Source organism: Phascolarctos cinereus, unplaced genomic scaffold, assembly GCF_003287225.1.
Source record: "Phascolarctos cinereus isolate Bilbo 61053 unplaced genomic scaffold, phaCin_HiC Scaffold_726;HRSCAF=1367, whole genome shotgun sequence".
NCBI lineage: Eukaryota > Metazoa > Chordata > Mammalia > Diprotodontia > Phascolarctidae > Phascolarctos > Phascolarctos cinereus.
In genome coordinates, this window is record NW_027556098.1 from 334,074,863 (window position 1) to 334,095,249 (window position 20,387).

Sequence of the window (20,387 nt, forward strand, 5' to 3'; positions counted from 1 at the left end):
CAAAGCAGGAGAAAGAAAAGATGTATGAGTTAGGAGGTAGGATCAATAGTTGTTGGCAAATAATTGGGTGTTGGAGGAGGGAGAGAGGGAAAGGGAAGGATCGAAAGCAACATTAAAGTTTGAAGCCTTGGCGACTGAGAGAATGGTGGTTTCCTCAACAGAATCAAGAACATGAGAGATTTGGGGAACAAGTTTGTAGAAGACTGGGAAAGGAGGGGAGATAGTGGATTCAGTTTTAGACACCCAGATGAAGACAGCTGGTAGGGAGCTGAAATACAGTTTTGGGAATCATTCATAGGAGCAATAGTTGAGATCAGATGAGCAGATGAAATTGCCAAGAAAGAGACTATAAGGAGAGAAAAGCAGGGGACAGAGCCTTGCAGGACACCCTCACTTCACTTAGTAGGGCGGTTGTAGGAAGATGAACCAAAAAAGGATCAAAAAGGAGGGTTAGATAGATTAGAGTAGGATCAAGAAAGAGCAGTGCCGCAGAAACTGAAGAATGAAGATGCATCAAGGGCAAGCTGGGCAACAGTTTGAACATTACAGAAAGGTCAAAGCTGCTTAGACCTCAGAAAGATCTCATACATACATGAGGGGTGGATAGAAAGATGACGAGGTCATTGAGAGCTGGCACTGTCTCATTTAGTTTTCCAACTGGAATTTGCACTCCACAGCAACTCTGCCCCTACCTTCTGGGAGCCCCGCAGGAAGGCCAACAATGTCCGGCACATCGGTAAAAGAATAAGACTGCAGTTGAAGTTGAGAACTGATGCTGAAGCTCTGCTTAGACACAATCCTAGCTGAACAAATAAGGCAAGAGTCACAATACAATCAAAAACCAAATTACAACCATGTAACATGTATAACTCATCACTACCCCCAAATGTGTTGTATTTCTCCATATGCACTATTATGGACCTCATTTCACAGTTGTGGAAACTGAGGCAGACAGGTTATGTGATTTGCCCAGGGTCACACAGCTAGCAAGTGTCTGAGACTGGATTTTAACTTCAGTCTTCCTGACTCTAGGACCAGTGCTCTATCTACTATGCCACCTACTTGTCTTTCAGGAAACCAAAGGTAGATGAAAATAAAGATGGAATTTCTTTCTCATTTTACAGATCCCCCTAAAATGTATCCATGGACTCCAAATTACAAATTCCTGTTCCAAATGCTCTCTACTCTCTTGGTTTCCATGACACCAAATTGTCATGGTTTTTCTCCTCCTCTTTGACCCCTTTTTTGTGAGATTATCTTCCACCACCCTTTACAATTCTGTCTTTGATCCTATTACATGTTTTCTCTCTACCCCCATAATTTCATCAATTACCACCTCTATGTAGATGATTTTCAAATTCCTATTCTCAGAGCTCTAGTCTAGATTTCTGTCCACTTATTATGCTCACATGGAGATCTCTTCAGAACCTAAAACTCAACATTCCTAATACTGAACTCATCAGCTTTCTCCAAAATCTACTCTTTCTCCTGACTACCCTATTTCTGCAGATAGTGCTGTCATTCTCCCAGTAATCCAGGGAATAAAATGGTTCATCTTTTATTCTTTCCCCTCTACTTATACCTCCAAATTTAATCAACTACCAAACCCTATTAATTCCAACTAGCTTGTCCCTTCTACTCTCACTGTAGCCAACCTAATCCACACTTCAATCACATTTGACCTGGACAATTCAATTTAACAAACATCAAGAGTCTAATTTGTTAAGAACATTGTGCTAGGTCCTACTAGAAATAGTAGTAGATAAGATATGATATCTGTCTTCATAAAGCTTACAATCTAGCAAGGTAATAAGACACAAATAAAAGAAATCATAAAACCCTACATTATATAGTATTTGCATTAGAAAGATAAAAAGCAAAGCACTACATGACATCCAAAGGGTAAGGGCATTACTCCACAGAGAAGGTGGTATTCAAGTTGGGCTTTAAAGGTTGAACGGGAATTCCATGACATTTTTTTTATCCCACTCCTGACTCTGTTTCAAAACTTCTCTTTTCTCCTTAAGCCAGCTATTACACTCACTCCTTCATTCCATTTTAGCATAAGGTATTGACTCATACTTCACTAGAAAAAAAACGAAGACATCAAACATAAGCTTTTCCTTTTCCCCAATTCTAAACTTCAAGGCACTTCCACATCATCCCTTTTCTCCTTATTTGTTTCAGTCTTAAAGGAAAAAAATGGTTCATATTTACACATGTCAACCATTCTGCTTTGGTGGTCAGTGCCTCTTTCAGGAGCTTTTGAAGATGAACATCCCTTCTTTCTACCTAATTTTTATTCTTTATTCACTGATCCTTCCTTATTGCTTAAAGATATGCCCAGAGAGAATTTGTAACTTAAAATTTTAAAAAAAGAATGTTTAAAATGGTTTTTACTGTACTTGGAAAAAAATATTAAAAATATGTTCTGATATCCCTAGTAATAAAAAAAGAAAACTTCACTTGATCCTACCATCCTTTCAACCAATGGTTCTATCTCTGTCCTATCTTTCCACAGTCAAACTTTACATTTATTCATTCTTAGCTATCTACAATCTACAATGAGCTATCTACAAAGCTTGCATCAATTTTCTCACCTTTCACTAACTTCTCAACCACTTTTAAATCTGGCTTCTGACCTCATTACTCAACTGAAAATACTGTTTTCATGATCACTTGTAATCTCTTAGGTGAAAAATCTGATTGCTTCTTCTCATTTCTCAACCTTCTTGACCTCTCTGGAGAACTGAACATGTTGATCACTTCCTCTTCCTATATATTCTCTGTTGGTTTTTTTTTCCTGTAGCATTTTTCCCTGTAGATTTTTTCCTTTAGAGTTCTCCTCATAACTTTCTGTCCATTTGTTCCCAAATTCCTTTTCTAGATCATCACCCATGTTCCACTCCCCTCAGTATGGTTATACTCCACAATGTTAGCCTGGGTTTTCTTCTCTTCACTCTCTACCCACTTTCTCATCAGTTCCTCGAGATTCAACTGTGATTTTTTGTATATATCACAATATGTCGATATCTAGTATCCCTTTTGAACTTCAAGCATGTCTCAACAGATGTCTCTGGAATATCTCCAACTAGATGTACTACAAACATTTCAAACTCAATATGTTGAAATAAAACCGATTCTTTCCCCTAAAACCTTCTCAATATGTTTGTTGATTTTTATTGATTGATTGGCTAAAAATTATCTTAAGATTTTCACTCAAAAACCCTCAGCAGTATAGAAGTAATAAAACCAGATAGTGAGTTTTACCCAGGAATAAGTATTTTATGCCCAAGTTTTACCCAAGAATAAGGTCAGGAATAATATAAGGCCAGGTGGGGAATTCTAAGATGACAGCTAGCTAATATCAAATGGCAAAACTTGGGATCAAGCATGAGCATAGAAATAACAAGCCATGCCAGGGAAGATGCAAAAAACGAATAGGAGTAATTGTATCAAATACGAGGAGGGTAAACAAAAAATTTAACATGATTGAAAGTAGAGAAGAGAAAGAAGAACAGGTTGTGGATAGACACTAGAGTTTGAGCATATGATCTTAGAAGTATTTTGATATCTTTGAGCTAGTGAAATTTAAGACGTGACTGTGTTAATGTTTGGCTCAAAGTGGACCAGTGGTGCTAAGGAGATTAAAGATTGCACTGGTAGAATAACATAATGTTTGCCAACATAAATGATCAAGTCTTCTTAAATAATGGCAACAGATAGGATAGAGAAGAAACTGAATCAGGAATTAAATTTCTCCTTTTACTGATTAGAGCCTTCCTTGAATCATGGCAATTTTTGTACACTTCTTCCTCTCCCCTCCTTCCCTGAATACACTGTAAGATCTTGTGTAAGGACTGTTTATGTTATTTCATTTTTGTATCCCTTAGGCCTAGTATGAGTTGCGCATTATTGTTCCTAGCAGTTAATACATTAATTGAATGTAGTAAATGCTTAATATATATTCAGTTAAATGTATTGAGCACTTTATATAGATTATCACATTGATCTCTATACAATGGTAGATAATGCAAAAACAATAATCCCAATTTTATAGGTAAGAAAAATGAGGCTTAAAGAGGTTAAGAACCTCTTCCAAGGCCATAGAGATGAGAAGTAACAGACAGAATTTTCAACACTGGTCTTTTGATTCCAAGTACATTACCTAACATATGCCATAAATTCTTCCAGAAGAAAAATATGAGACATTCAGGCAATAGATGGCTACCTGGTAACACACACACACACACACACACACACACACACACACACACACACACACACACACACACACACACACATCTACCTAGTCATATGATAGGTTCTTTGATTGAATGAAGAAGAGGTATATCTTGGGCATAAGAGCCTTTGTCATCTCACATACCAAAGCCTTCCCTTCCCATCCACTGGAACAATTCAAAAGCCCATGCACTTCCCTGGAGCTGGATCCACATATACTCTTTTAAAGGTTAGTTCGAATAATCAGACATGCTCACCATGCAAGAAGCCTAAGGATTATTAGCTAGGTGCCTGGATTGACATTCAGCATTTACTAGGCTGCTTTGTAATGTCTTTCTGAGGTCTTCTCTACTAGACTGTGTAATCTGCTCCAGGCCGGGAACTGAGCCTATCTAATAAGTCTTTGTATTTCCAGTGTTTCCCTCAGAGTTCTGAACTGAGAAGGAAGGTAAGAAATAGTGAATGATGATGAGGGAAGTTGTCATGACCTCACTTTTTTTTGCAAGTTTCTAAAGCACAGAGAGCAGAGCCATAAGCCCAGGCAACTTGATGAATTGGAAGCCTGTCAAAGATTATAGTGTGTGTATATTATATATGTATGTGTGTATGTATATTTACATATACACAGATACATATACACACAGACATACATACATGTATTTGTGGAAAGGGAGAGAGAGAGAGAGAGAGAGAGAGAGAGAGAGAGCGCTACTACAAAGTTGTGTAGTGGATAGAACAGTAGGCCTTAAGTCAGAAAAACCTGAATTCCACCTCAGACACTTACTAGCTGCATGACCCTGGGCAAGTCACTTAACCCTTTTGCCTCAGTTTCCTCATCTGTAAAATCAGCTGGAGAAGGAAATGGCAAACTACTCTAGTATTTTTGTCAAGAAAACCCCAAATGGGGTCACAAAGAGTCCAACATTACTGAAACACCAACAGTATATGTGTATATATGTATATAGAAATATATATATATTTATATATGATAGTAATAGCTCACAGTTACAACATGACATAGATTTGAAATAGGAAGGGACCTCAGAGGTCATCTAGTCAGTTCTCAACCCCCCCATTTTAAAGATAAAGAAACTGAGGCCACAGAGGATAAGTAATTGCATAAGATAACAAAGGTAATTAGTGGTAGACCTGTGACACAAAACTGGCCCCTCTGACTCTCATTTTCCTCATGACTTATCTGTGAGATATTCAGATGTATTATTACCCAACTAGATGGGGAAACTCAGAAAGAACTTGAAGGTATTAAGTGACTTCAGAGGCGGAACTTCATTTAAGGCCACAGAGATAAAAAGTAACAGATTGAGGAATTATGCAGTGGATAGAAAATGGACTTCAAGTCAGAAGATGTATTAGAACCCCACCTCTAGGAGTTACTAGCTTCGTGATGAAGGAAAAGTCACATTTAATCTCTTAAGATCTCAGTTTCCTTACCTATATAATGGAGATAATAAAATCTTCATCAACTTTACAGGACTGTTCTAAGCAAGGTATTTTGCAAACCTTAAATATGAATCATTATCATCATTACCATTATTGTCCACCATCATCACACAGCTATTAAGCGGAAGGCTAGGATTCCAGAATTTCAACTCAGGCTCCAAGTTCTGTGCTCTGATCAGATAACCTGCGGTTTTCTATATTATGTGATACTTCTACTCTTCATTGGCAAATAATTGAGAGCTTATCATAAGAAGCCCTTTTGCAGAAGCAAGCCTAAAAGTAGATCAGATCCCCACAGGAAAAAGAAAAAATACTCAAAAAACCCTATAATCAGTTCAGAGCAATTAAATTAAATTTAAATGAAAAATAACTGTATCACCCAAAAATAATTTCCACAAAGATCATGCAACCATATAGGCATAAGAATGACAGAAAAAGAGAGTTCTCCCAAGATGTTTAATAAAATTATGGTATCTTTGTAATATATGAGACACACAACAATATCTACAATGAAACCATTACAAATTAAACCATAACAAATTGCTAGCTAGGTGAAGGGAAGAGAAAGTAGGAAGAAAGAAGAGGAGGAAAATGATAAAAAAAAAAGTATTCATTTGAATTATCACTTGAAAAAATTCCAAGAGTGTATTTTAAAGATGTGCAGAGAGAAACTTTCCTTTCCCTGATATCCATTGAAAATGGAATTATTGGGGTAGCTAGGTGGCACAGTGGATAGAGCAATGGCCCTGAAGTCAGGAGGAACTGAGTTCAAATCCAGCCTCAGACCAAACACTTGACACTAGCTATGTAACTCTAGGCAAGTCACTTAACCCCAATTGCCTTAAAAAATGGAACTACTGAAATCTTAAAGTTTACTGATGATGGCAACGGAAATATAACATCCTAATACTGGTCTCAATGTCCCAAAGTCAGCAGGGACCATAGGAAAACATGTGGCCATCACCATTGGGCCAAAAACAGCTAGAAACGAGGCATCATGGTGTTATGGGAGCTTCCTCTCAGCTTAAAAAGTATGACTTATTTGGCTAGAAAAAAAATGAGGCTTCAGTTCCTTGACAGGATACTTAGGTTCACCGTGTTCCATGACTACAAATTACCCCATTTACTGATCTGGGTCAGTCTGCTTCACCTTAAAATAAAAGTATAGCTCTTTGTTGTATACCACATAGAATATTCCTGGGCATAGTTTCTATTTACCATGTACAATTATGGTTGGGAAGGCCAAAATTCCTATAAGTATCTCCCATGGAGCAAGTTCACGACCGAAAATGGAGAACTGAGACCACAAAAGTTGACTGCCCCCATTAACAGTCTCCAATTTTACATTCATTCTTTGTATACTTTTACACATAACCACACTGTCTTATTGCTCTTACTGCCCTTGTCCCTAGCCCTATGTTCCACTGTGGCTCACCTCTGTCTTATGCCCATCATCCCAGTACACTGACTGGCACTTATTTGTGAGTTGTAAGTTAATGTACCAGGCTATTGGAATCCAAAGGCAATTTTTTAAAAATCTTTGCATTAAAACAACTAACATGCTTTAAGGGGCATATGTGTACACAGATAATTTTTTTTTATTTGAAAAGGGAGGGATCACTAACAACTAGAAGGCTCAAGATAATTATAGGAGGTAGCACCTAAGTTGACATTTCCTTAAAGTAAACTAAGAAGTTTAAAGGAAGAGCCAAGGAAGGAGGGCATTTCAGGAATGCAGCCCAGCTTGTGCAAAGAAGTGGAGGAGGGAGAAGGACTGCTAAATACTGGAAACATCAGTATGTGAGTTTGGTTATAACATGGAGGTTTTGAAGGGAAACAATGTGAAATAAATCTGGAAAGGTAGGCTTCAGCCACGTTATAGAGGAATTTAAATACCAAGATGGGGAATTAGCATTTTACCTAAAAGCTAATCTTGGGAACCAAGATTCTTGAACAATGAGGGACGCAGTCAGACTGTTCTTTAGACTATACTGTTAGGTATGTAGAGGATGGAGAGAGAAAGAGAAAAACGAGATCTACGAACACCAATCAGGTGGCAAGAAGTTCCAAAGAGTGTACATTCTAGGTCCTCATAATAAAATGTGTTCCACTAACCTCATCTAGTAACTGAGAAAATGTTATTACTTATAAAAGACTACTTAGCAGAATAAGCAAAACTAATTAAAGCTTATCAGTACCATTTCAGCCAGCAGAACATTTCAATAACTAGGCAAAAGTGACTTTTTCAACAGCTTTAAAAGCAATTTCTGAATTAAGATTTTGTTCATTTAGCAATCACAAGCAAAGTTTTTTAATGCAAATTTTTATATTCAAAGAATCTCAAACAGTTGAAAATGTATCCTAAAGACACTTTGTAAAAGAACTTTTGATCAGATCTGGGTAGAATGGTGAGAAACAAGGGATATGAAATGAGAACAACAGCACTCATTATCTGGAGGGCTTTTTCTACTCCTGAGCAAATGAAAACCATTCTACAGCACCTCTAACAAGGTTTTCCCTTATTTATTTTCCTTCCTGTTCCAGTTTAATTTCCCCCTCATTTGGAAATGAAGTGGAGAGATTTTTTAAAAACAAAAATGAATATAGCAGAAATTTACCATTTCACATATAATGCTCTTTGTTCTTTTGCATATTGAAATGTTTGTGTTTATTGCTGATTGTTACGTTCAGAAAAGCAAAGAAGAAAGGGGAAGAGAGTGAAAAAATTAGAATGGAGACATGGAAATCATAATGCCTTCCTTTTTTCCTCTTCCACATCAAGCCTGGATTTGTTAGTTGCTATTGTTGCTTTTCCTTTGATGATTCTGAATGACAAGGACTTTATCAATACCTTTGACACTCAAACTGAAGAGTAAAGCAGCATGGCAAAGGGAATAGTAGACTGGACTAGAGGTCAGAAAGACCTGGGCTTGAAAATTACCTCTGACACTAGTTGCATGACATACAGTAAGTCTGTCAACTTTTCTGAGTCTCAGTTCTGATATCTGTAAAATGAGGCAGCTAGGTGGTGCTAAAATGCTAGACCTGGAGTGAGAAAATCGTGAGTTCAAATCTAGTCCAAGGCACTTATTAGCTAGCTGTGTGATGCTAGGCAAGTTATTCAATTTCTATCTGTCCCAGTTTCTTCAAATGTATCATGGAGATAATAACAGCACCTTCTGCATAGGGTTGTTGTGAGGATAAAATTAGATAATATTCGTAATGAACTCTGAAAACCCTAAATGTTACATAATGTTAGCTATTATTGTTATTATAAATATTTTTATTGTTAAACATGAATGATAACAGCATTTGCCTTCTTGGATTATTGTGAGAATCAAAGAAGATAATGCATGTAAAGAGAATGTCATCTTCCTCACCCCCATGCCCAGCACAGTATCTGATACATGGGACTTGTCTGCTTTAAACTTTTTTTTTTTGGCAAGGCATTCAGGGTTAAGTGACTTGCCCAGGGTCCCAAAGCTAGTATCAACTGTCTGAGGTGGGATTTGAACCCAGGTCCTCCTGACTCCAGGGCAATATTTTAGCCACCTAGCTGCCCCTGCTTTAAACTTAGTTAGGCAAAAATATTGTATTATTCCCAAGGCATTGGGAAGAGGCATTCTTGTAAGTGTGTTGTAGTAAGCAGTGATAAAGACTTAGCTTGCCCTCAGATAAGGATGTCAGTGATAACCAGAAAATAGGAATAGAGCAAAGTATATAGTTTGCATTTTTTCTACACAGTCAAGTCTTATTAAATGCTCATTGATTTTAAATTTTAACAAGATAAAAATGATAGCTGTTATTTCAATATGAATGTCAATGTCCCTTCACTAAACTATTATCACAACTTTCATGGCTCAAGAATTCAACTCAGAAACATTTACTAAGCACCTATAAAATGGAAAAGGGCTAATTCAGGTACACTGCTTGAACTAGCTATTTGATGCATCCCAATTGCCTAGGTAACCACTGATGCTCTTAGCTCAGGGCAAACTGAGTGTCATACTGATTACCACAACTAATAATAACTAATATTTGTGTAGCATTTATGTTTTGTCTTTTACATAGATTACTTCACTTGAGCTTTATAACAACTGTGTGAGGTAGAAGTTATTATTCCTATTTCACATTCAGGGAAACTGAAGCACATAAAGGTCAAGTGACTTGCCCTGGGTTATACTGCTAGTGAGTGTCTGAGACAAGATTCAAACTCAAGTCTTCCTGACTTTACTGGCTCTTTACACTGTGCCAGCTACCAGATTGCACTATGATAGGAACTTTTCAAAGAAGATCATCCTTTGGGACTGATACAACACTTCCTCAACTAATTTTAAACCAAACACATGTTTAGTGCACCATCTGTGAGTATCTTGGTCTATTCAACACATGTTTTCAATAAAAGGAGAATCCTTCAAACATGAATAATAAAGACAATATCATGTCTGCGTACTTGTTATGAAGTCAGCATAGAGTGACACTATTTTAAGAAATATGAACTGTTTGTGGAAGTCAGATGTTTTTCTTGAAATAAAAGTAGTAGGGCTTAAGGGAACTCTAAATTACTACTGGCAGAACATCATCTCTTTTACACAGTGTTTACTATCCTCACATGAAATACTGTTATGGAACAGGGAAAGGGCCAATGTAAAAAGGAAGCCTATTTTTTAGGAAGGCAATAATTTGTATAACTGGTAAATAAAATAATTAACATTTTAATCAAAGTAGGCAGTCCTAGAGATGAAAGTTTAATAAACATCCTAAATAGAGGAAAAAATATGATTGTACTAGATACATAAAAGCATCATTTCCCCCTTCTCACCTAGAAATCATCTGCTTTTTTTTTTTTTGGTGGAATGGAGATTTTTGTATCGTCAGGAAACAGATCAGGAGTTATCTTTTTTGATCTGGCATCCCCTAGTGGAGAATTTTCTATATGCTTTTTATAAGAAATGTTAGTTCGTGGATTTTAGATGATTTAATTATGCCTTGAAAGATTTTAAATAAGCTAAAAAACTATCATGCAGAACTCTAGGGCATAAGGTTTAAAAATAACACATACACTTCCCCTCAAGTGACAGTTCCCTAAAGGAAAACCTTAATAAACTCTCCTTCAGTGAATGAAAAAGTAAAAGATTATGGTGTATTCCACTTCTGACTACTGTGCCATACACATTTACATTAGTATATTAATTAGACTTCACAATAATTTAAAAAGCTAATGGGTCTAAGGCTGGGAGAGATGCACAAGGGTCCAAGAAGGGGAAGATGACAGCTCTGCTATATTCTGCCATGATCAGATGATTTTTAGATACTAGATTGTAGGAAGCACACATATAAGCTAGAAATATCAAGATGAAGCAAGTAGAGGTGATGTCATGAGGATTATTTGAAAGAACTAGGAATATGTATCCTGGAAAAGAGAAAATTTCATAAGGGCATAAAAACTGTCTTCAAGAATTTGAAAAGCTATCATATGGAAAAGGAATTGTTCTACTAAGCCTTAGATGGCAGAACCAGGAGCACTTGGTAGTGGGTGATTTTAGCTCAATGTTAGAAAAACTGACCTATAATATAGTGAGGCCGTCCCCAAAACAAAATGGCCAGTCTTAGCAAGCAGTGGGTTCTTTGTCATGAGTGAGTGGTCTTGAAGCATTGGCTGGGTGAACATTTGTAGGAAATGTTGCAAAGATTTTTACTTAGATTAGTAGAAGAATAATAGGAGATTCAAGTACTGGTTGGAATAGATGATCTCTGGGGTACTATCCACAGATACTATGATTCTACAAATTGGTTTAAAAAAAACACTAATGGGGTAGTGGAGGTGCAAATAGTTACAACCATTCTAGAAAGTAATTTGGAATTAGGCAATTAAAGTGAATAAATATCTATACTCTTCGACCCAGAGATTCTACTGTTAAGCATATGGTCCAAGGAGATCAATCACAAAGAAAAAAAGCTCCATAAATACCAAAAATATTTACAGCGGTACTTTTTATGAAAAAAAAAAACTGGGAACAAAGTATATGCCCATCAATTGGAAGGAAATGACCAAGCAAATCATGATGGATGAAATTAAATAGAACATTGCGAAGCTATAAATGAAAATACAAACATAATACAGAATCACAGAAAGACTTACATGAATTGATATAAAGTGAAGTAAGAAAAGCCAGGAAAATAAAATACACAATGACAATACAGTAAATAGAAAGAACAATTCTAAAACAATCAAAACAGGATGATACAAAATTAGGAAAAAAATAATCTTAGATAAGAAAACTGTTTAAGAAACTTCCAATCCTGATTTTTACAGAAGGATGGGGGTATCAACACGTTTACAGCACCGCACATAACATCAAATTTTTTTGATGTGTAGATTGATTTTGCAGCTTTTTTTCTCTTCCTTTTTTTTAAAATTTAGATTTTTTGCTCTAAGAGATGACTCTCTGGGAAAGGGGAGAAGCATAGGGGAAATATAGGCAATGTAAAAAACCAAAAATATCAATAAATGCTGCTTTTAAAGAAAAAACAAAGTTCTTTGCCATTTCCCTGGACCTTAATACTTTGGAAAATTTAGCTGGACGAATTTCTCACAAGAACTCACTCCTTTGTGATCTGATTTCCTTAGTTCAGGGGAAGAGTTTTTCTTCAGCAGGGTAGGGAAGCAGTGGAAAACAGGAGAGTTAAACCTCACTGATCTGGAATAAGAAATGAACAATGTGAGGATCAAGCTGGTAGGAATGAAATATTAAAAGACTCACAAAGTCCTTCAATACTTTGAGTAAATCCTTTAGGGAAGAATTTAGGGAAGTACGAGGAAAAGAATCATTTGTACAGGAAAGACTTAGTACAAACTTAAACCAATGGAAAAAAGTGCCCTCACCAATGAGATCATGGATCTCCTGAAGGTATCACAGTATAATTTAAAATAGAGAAAGAAACATCAAGCAGGACGGGAGAACAGCCCTATCTAAAATAATAGAAAGCATAAACTTTCAAGTGTTATTTTTTTTTTGGGGGGGGAACACAATTCTAATTCTCAAGTACAATATTAAAGAGGGCAGAGTGAAAAGAGAGCAAGCCTGGAAGTCAAAAACTTCTGGGATGCTGAATATACAGCACCTGTGACACACATTGTCTGTGTGGCCCTAAGCAAGTCATTTAACCTCTCCTGCCCTTATTAATTCTGTAAAACTCTAAGTTATACAGAGAAGGTGCCAAACCAAATCAGCAGAGGGCATTTCCTCACCCAAGAGTTAATTATACAAATAAAATTGGATTTTTTGGTTCTATTGCTATACCTAAGTATAATGGGTACAAACTAAGAAATAGAAGTGAATTTCAATTTATATCAGTCAGTAGCAGACTCCAAGAATCAGCTGTCTGCATTGCACAAAGTTGGTGAAGGCTTTCATATGCCCCAGATGAAGTGTGCATCCTATATGAGTCTTTACAGAAACACATAATACCTCATTGTCTCCAAAAAAATTACATAACAGAGAATATAATTTTCATATCTTTTAAGAGTAATATTAAACCTTCTCTCCTTGAATGATTCTCTTCTATTTGACTTCAAAATTTCAAGAATTATATAATATTGGCAATGCAGCTTATGACTATATGACAATACCTGAAAAGTCCACTCTAGGTTGCATGCTAGGAAGCTACTTATTTTCCCCCTCAAATGTCAGCTCACACCTTATATTTCAAATGTAATTATTTATAGTCATACAGTTATAATATCTGAGTCATCGTACACGATTAAATTGCTTTTCATGATCAAGTGGGTGTTAGTGGCCTTAAATGCTACTCTGATTTAAATTTAGTTTAATTGACACTAGATGGCACTGTTGCTTGTTAACTATCAAATATTCTAAGTCTTTAAAAAGTAATATTTGAGATTTTTATATAACAATCCGCTTTTAGGAAGAAATACCCTTTTATTCATTGGCAGACTAACTATGAACAAAACATTACTTAGGGGAAGATACCACGCTGGGCAAGATGTAAAAATTAACATTTGTAAAATGAGACGTATCCTAACTTCCCAATTGTATTCTTGTCAAGGAACAAATGGCATAATCCTTGGGATGATAATTTGTAAACTTGTTATACAACAAATTTTCTAGATCCACCTAGGCACACCCATGCCTTCACTCTCTTCATTTTCAATAAACTGGAATATGTTTCCAATAAGAATGGAAAGAAGCTAGTTCAGCTGCCCACTCCATTTGGGAAATCACTTTCATCAGAAATTTTGGCAAGTGTTAATTCAGGTATGATTGAATATTCCCATGACAATGATATAAAAATAACCCAAGGGTGAACTGTATAAATGCCATTATTAGGCATCTCTGCCAAAAATATCTTCCTAATATTAAGCAGAAATCTTTTTGCCTTCAATGTTCTTTCATTGGCATTAATTCTCCTGACTACAGACATAAAATGCCTCTAACTCTCTTTTACATGGTTTTAAAATTTCTAGGATTTGGAATTTAGGGCATGGTGAGTACTTCTACATGACATATTTGGAGTAATTAAATTTGGAGTAAGTAAAGTGGGTTACAATGCCTACCTTAAGACCTCTCTTTTAAGACCACTCCATACCCAGTTTATACTCCATTGTTTTGTTTCAGTTATCTTGATGGGCTTTGACCACCAAAGATTACAATCAGTTGTTATTTCCCTTGCTCTATACATTATAATTTTGTGTAGCCAAGGCTGCATTATCTTTTTTGGAAGCCAAATAAACTACTGAGTAGGCTTGAACTTACAGCCAATGAAAACATCCAGGTACTTGTCATGTGAATTTCTTGTAAAAATCACTCCTGTACTTGTACAATTGATGGTTGAACCCAAGTGATGGACTTCATTAATACCTCTGTTAAATTAAACTAAACTAAGTGTGCACAGAAGAAGTCCAATACTAGATCTAACACATTTTCAAGGATATTGAGAAATTTATTCTCAAGAAATGTGAAAGAAGAAGGAGATACCTTTGATTAATGTAAAAAATTTCAGGCCTTGTTACCAAAAACAAGATTACCAAAAAATATCAATAGTTACTGTTTCATATTCCAGTGCCTTTTTCTTCATCCCTATAAAATGTCACAATAGCTTACCCATGAAAGAGTGGACAGTGAATAAAGAGCTGTCCTAGGAGGCAAGAACATCTGAGTTCCTTGGACACATATAGACTATGTGGCCCTGGGCACATCACGGAACCTCTTAGTGTCCCAGGCAATCCTCTAAAACTAATAAGTGCAGAATAGTTGAAGATCTGCATTGTTAGGGAGAGTTCCTCATGGTTAGCTCCATATACCATGAAATCACAGGTCCATATCAAGGTGCCCCACCTAAAAAAAAAAAAAAAACCCTACACATCTAGCAAAGGTACCATTGAAAAGAGTAGAGGAGGGGCAGCTAGATGGTGCAGTGGATAAAGCACCAGCCCTGGATTCAGGAGGACCCGAGTTCAAATGTGACCTCAGACACATCACGCTTACCAGCTGTGTGACCCTGGGCAAGTCACTTAACCCCATTGCCTAGCCAAAAAAACCCAAAAAGAGTAGAGGAGAGAATTGATAGGGTTTCATAAAATTATTCAGCAAATCACACCCTTTAAATTCAGACAACTAACAAAAAGGTGCAGAGAATATAGAATCCAATACATTATTGTTTGCTAAAAGCACTTTACATATAGTAGGTACTTAAGAAATATTTGATGAATTATATTATCTGCTTTTTTAAAAAAGCATTTAATTTGGTCATTAAAAAAATTCCCTTAAAGGCTCTTCTTCTACAAGGCATCTCCCATGTATCTGGTAATATCAGAGATAACTTTGATGACTGATTATTTTAATCAAGAACATGACAGGAAGACGTGTGCTCACCAACAGTGTTTGTTACTGTCTTGAAAGATGTCTAACATAGAATTTAAATCAAAAGAAATTCCCCATTAATGGCAGCCAAGTAGAGCTTTAATGTAGTTTGTTCTTTCATAACTTTTAATTTTTTTTCTTAAAATATTTACATTGTTAGAAATATAAATTTTATTGTGGCAAAATGGCATAGTAGATAAAGAACTGCCCTTGAAGCCAACATGATATGGATTCAAGTCCTGCCTCTGAGAAATTCTGATTGTGTGACTCTGGACAAGTCATTTATATTGTCAATGCTCTAGGCCAGAAGGGTCAAACTCATGATGGAAAGGCCATAATAGGGCTTGAACTACATCAAAATGTCATTGGGAAATATTTAACAAAATATAGAACAACATAGATAAGGTTAATTTGTAGTTTTTTTCAGTCTAAATATGCCAGTAGGTACTGTTTTTACTCAGTTTGAAACCACTACTCAAGGCAACTCTCTAAGACTACTTATTGGCATATTGGTAGGAGTTTTATCAATGGAAATCCCTTATGCCAACCAAATCACAAGTCCAGTGCCTCATTATCTCCTCTACTTTGCCCATTGAAAAAGGAAGAAGTCAAGGCTCTTTTTTTTTTAATCAGACTGTGTCACACTTGAATCGAACTATTCATCAAATAATTCGTGGGTACCTACTCTATGCAAGGTACTGTCCTAGCCATAAGGGTGCCAAGATTTTAAAAAGTAAGTCCTCATAGAGCTTAACTTCTACTAGGAAGTAAAGAAAAATGGGAGAAAGAATTGTATGCTATTGTACAGATGTGCAAATATATAGATATGTACAATTCAAGAAAGAATATGATGGAGGCAAAGAGAGATCCAAATAAAATACTCTAGAAAATTTTTTTAAAAATTCTTTTAACTAAAGGAGAGGAAAAGTCTTCATGGCTTATGTAGCAACTAAACTGAGCCTTAAAGGAAAAGGAGTCTGAAAAGCAAAGATAAGGAAGAAGTACATTCACAGCCCTAAGAGGTTAAATGACTTGCCGAGGGTCACACAGTGTGTGCCAGAAGCAGGACTTGAACCAAGATTTTACTGTTTCAAAAGGTAGCACTATATCCACTCCAACTTTTTTTACAGACACTTGTCCACGTCCCCCCTTTCCAGGGGAAAAAGGTCAGAATGTATTAGTCAGTCAGTCAATAAACATGTATTAAGTGCCCACTATGTGCCAAGCCAAGTCACTTAACCTTGCTTGCCTCAGTTTCCTCATCTACAAAATGAGCCAGAGAAGGAAATGGCAAACCATTCCAATATCTTTGCCATGAAAACCTCAAAATGGGGTCACAAAGAAGAGTCTGACATGACTGAAATTACATAACATATCAGGCACTGTGCTAAACACCCGGGACACAAAGAGATGGAAAAGATGGTCCCTGCCCTCAAGGGTCTCACAAAAAGGGAAGATAACATGCAAACAACTATGGACAAACAAGAAACACACAGGAAAAATTAGAGATGATCAACAGACAAAAGGCAGTAGCATCACGGGGAAGTAATAGAATCAAAAGATGATATGGTTGAATTAGGGGAACACCAGGTAGTCTAGTTTGGCTATAACATAGTACATAAAGGGAAGTAATATGTAATAAGGATGGAAAGATAGATTGGAACCAAATTGTAGATGGATTTCAGTATGTGCACGTGCAGGCAATAGTGATCACTCTGTTAGTCAAGCATTTATTAAGTACTTCCTACTTGTATAAAGTACAAAAAATTCAAAGGAGGGCAAAAAAAAGTCCTTGCCCTCAATGAATTTACAGTCTAATAGTGGAGATAGCACATAACTAGGTACATATAAGATATATACGGAGTAGATAAAAATAAAAGGAAAGGGGAGGAATTATCAGCTTAGGGGATCAAGAAGGCCTCCTGCAGAAGGCAGACTTTGAGCTAAGTTTTGAAGGAAGCTAGAACAGAAAATAATAGGTAAAGATGAGGAAGAGATAATTCTAGGAATGGGGAAAAGGCAGAAAGCAAAGATACAGAAATGGTAGGTGGGTGTGTGGTGTTCAAGGAACTATCAGTAAGGCAAGGTAGCAGGGCTGCGTCATAGTGTATAATACAATCGTACAGTAGGAACCCAAGACCTAGAAATATGGGACTTCTGCAAGATCACAGCTTTCTGTATATCTTTAAAATGGTAGTTTAGAGTAGAAGCTTTATTTAGTAAGGTGCTTTCATACATTTTGAGGGATATTCACAAGGGAAAGCAGAAAGCTGATGTACAAGCCTGAGAGGGCAATGTATAAATTTCTATACAGAGTCAACTAGTTAGCATGATTTCTCCTGGCAATATTACTGATGCTCTGGAAAGATAAAGATATAGCTGTTTATTGATCAAATCTGAAAATGAAAACCAGAAAAGATAACAAACACATGGTACAGAACGAGTATCCCAACAGATCTGAAAGAGACACTTTCATTATTTTGACTCCTGTCACTTTTTACTGGGGGGAAGGGCACTGGGGGTGGGGAGATCTGTAATTTCATTGTTGTATGGAACTCTTGGTAAGGAGACTTCTACTAATGCAAAAGTTCAAAAACAAGTCTCTCCTGACTTCCAGTTCAGCACACTCTCTGTTATACAATGGTGAACCATTGAAATAAATTAAGAAGGAGCCGTCAGATATGTGAGGAAACCAAGATAGAACATTTTCACAGAAATCAAGGTGAATGAGAGTATTCATGAGAAGGCAGTCAGAAAGCAGCATCAAATCTTCTGGAAAGATCATATATGGTGGAAGAAAAAATATTGTATTTAGCCATTAAAAGGTGACATTTGAGAACAAAAGTGAAGAGGTAGAATCAAAAATCAGATAAGAAAGGTGAGAGAAGTGAAGTAGTAAGGAAATGAAAGACAGTATGACTGTAGATAGCATTGGACCTGGGATCAATAAGATTTGGGTTCAAACCACACCTCAGGCAGGCATTTACTAGCCATGAAGACCACTGCCAAATTACTTAATCTGTCAGTTTCCTTAGATATAAAATAAAAGAGTTGAGCTTGATGGCTTCAATTGTCCTTTCCAGCTTTAAATCTACAATCCTACAACTTGGATGTATTGAGCATAGACTCTATTCTATGATCAGAATTCTCAGGGCAGCTAGGTGGCATAGTGGACAGAGTGCCAGGCTTGGACTCAGGAAGACTCATCTTCCTGAGTTCAAATTCAGCCTCTGACACCCACTAGCTGTGTGATCCTGGACAAGTCATTTAACCCTGTTTGCCTCAGTTTCCTCATTCATAAAATGAGCTAGACAAAAAAATGGCAAACCACTCCAGTATCTTTGCAAAGAAAACCACAAAAAGGGGTCACAAAAACTCAGACATGATTGAAAAATGACTAAATAACACTTTCTATGATATTCATAGTAAAAGGGAAGAGAGTTATAAGGATGGTTTGAAGGGATGGAAGGACCACTGTTGTTATGTTTTTCAATTTTTTTAAGGGATAAGAGAGATATAATCATGATTTTCCTTCAAAAGGATCTTCTTCCTAACCAATAGGCTTTTTCCAACTGTGGCAAGATTTTTTTTTCCCTTTCTGAAGCAACAGTCTTAGACAAAGGCCAAATGGCAGATGCATAAGTTGCAGACAATTCCTTTAAAAAAAAATACTTATTCTCCTCATCCCACTCAGACTGGACACTCAAGGGCTACTCACCAATCATTTCCACTACTGATCAGTATGTGCATTTTGGCCTGCTTTTTTCCCCAACCTGGAGCAATTTACTCCTTCTTAAGCAACCTAGTAGCCTCCTCAATTTCAAGAACTTCCTAGGTTGATGTCAAAATTAGCATAAATGCCCAAATAATCTAACCCACTGCAGCTCAAAACTCCCAGGCTCATATCTCCCTAGTAGCTGAGATTATAGAAGTGTGTCGTTATGGGTCAGCTAGATAATTCCATTTAACCTTAGGATCAAGAAAATTGGAGGGGATCTATCATGAAAATAGTGCTGACAAAGTCAGGATATGGATTCAAGCTCTGGCTCTAACACTTAGCTGTTACTGAAACTCATTCATAAATTCTATCATAGAGAGCTATTATAAAGATCAAATGAGATGATTGATATAAATTACTTTTTAACCCTAAAGTACTATATTAATATAACTTATGACTCACAACTACTTAGTCCAATTGCCTCATTTTAGGGCTTCAGTTCAAGCGATTTGATTAGTACCCTACAGAAAGTGGATGAATTGGACTCCTTTGCCATTTCTAGTTTCTACTATGCCATGATGTACCCAAGATGATCTTCAAAACCTATAAAACAAGGCTTGTTTCAAAGTTTTGACTTCTACCCACTGAAAACTACAATAAATGTAGTCAAATAGGATAAGGAATTCCATGGAACTATGGGCTTCATCTAAATAAACAAAAGGGCTTATTTGTAATGGGACACTTCAAAATATTACCTAAATATTTTGATGGGAAATGCCATATCAGTATGGTTATGAGGAACATGTTTACTTTGACAATATCATGAGCCACTGAGAAGCATAATTAATGATAGCTTGAGCAATGGTTTATACAAAATTCAAAAATAAACTACAATTTCCATCCTCTTGGTATAGATCCAAAGTCTTATAAGGGTCCCTTAAAGCCCTAATGAAACATAATTTATTTTGAATGGCCCTCGTTGGCTTCTGTCAACTTGTTGTCCTGGAAACATTTAACTGTAATACAATATTTAACTCAGTATAGTTGATTGACCTCCCATCTGTGAAAGACTTTTTTTTTAA

The 20,387-nt window shown here is 36.4% G+C and overlaps 1 protein-coding gene across 2 annotated transcripts in view; it reads right to left on the minus strand.

The window, feature by feature from the left end:
- Positions 1–20,387, minus strand: part of NOX4 (NADPH oxidase 4) — a 232,975-nt gene that overhangs the window by 187,877 nt on the left and 24,711 nt on the right. Inside the window, exon 3 of one of the 2 annotated variants that reach the window (XM_020993815.2) lies at positions 693–803. In XM_020993815.2, coding sequence (XP_020849474.1) covers positions 693–803 — 111 coding nt within the window. The remainder of the gene's footprint in view (positions 1–692; positions 804–20,387) is intronic. The other variant, XM_078156966.1, reaches the window with a different exon arrangement.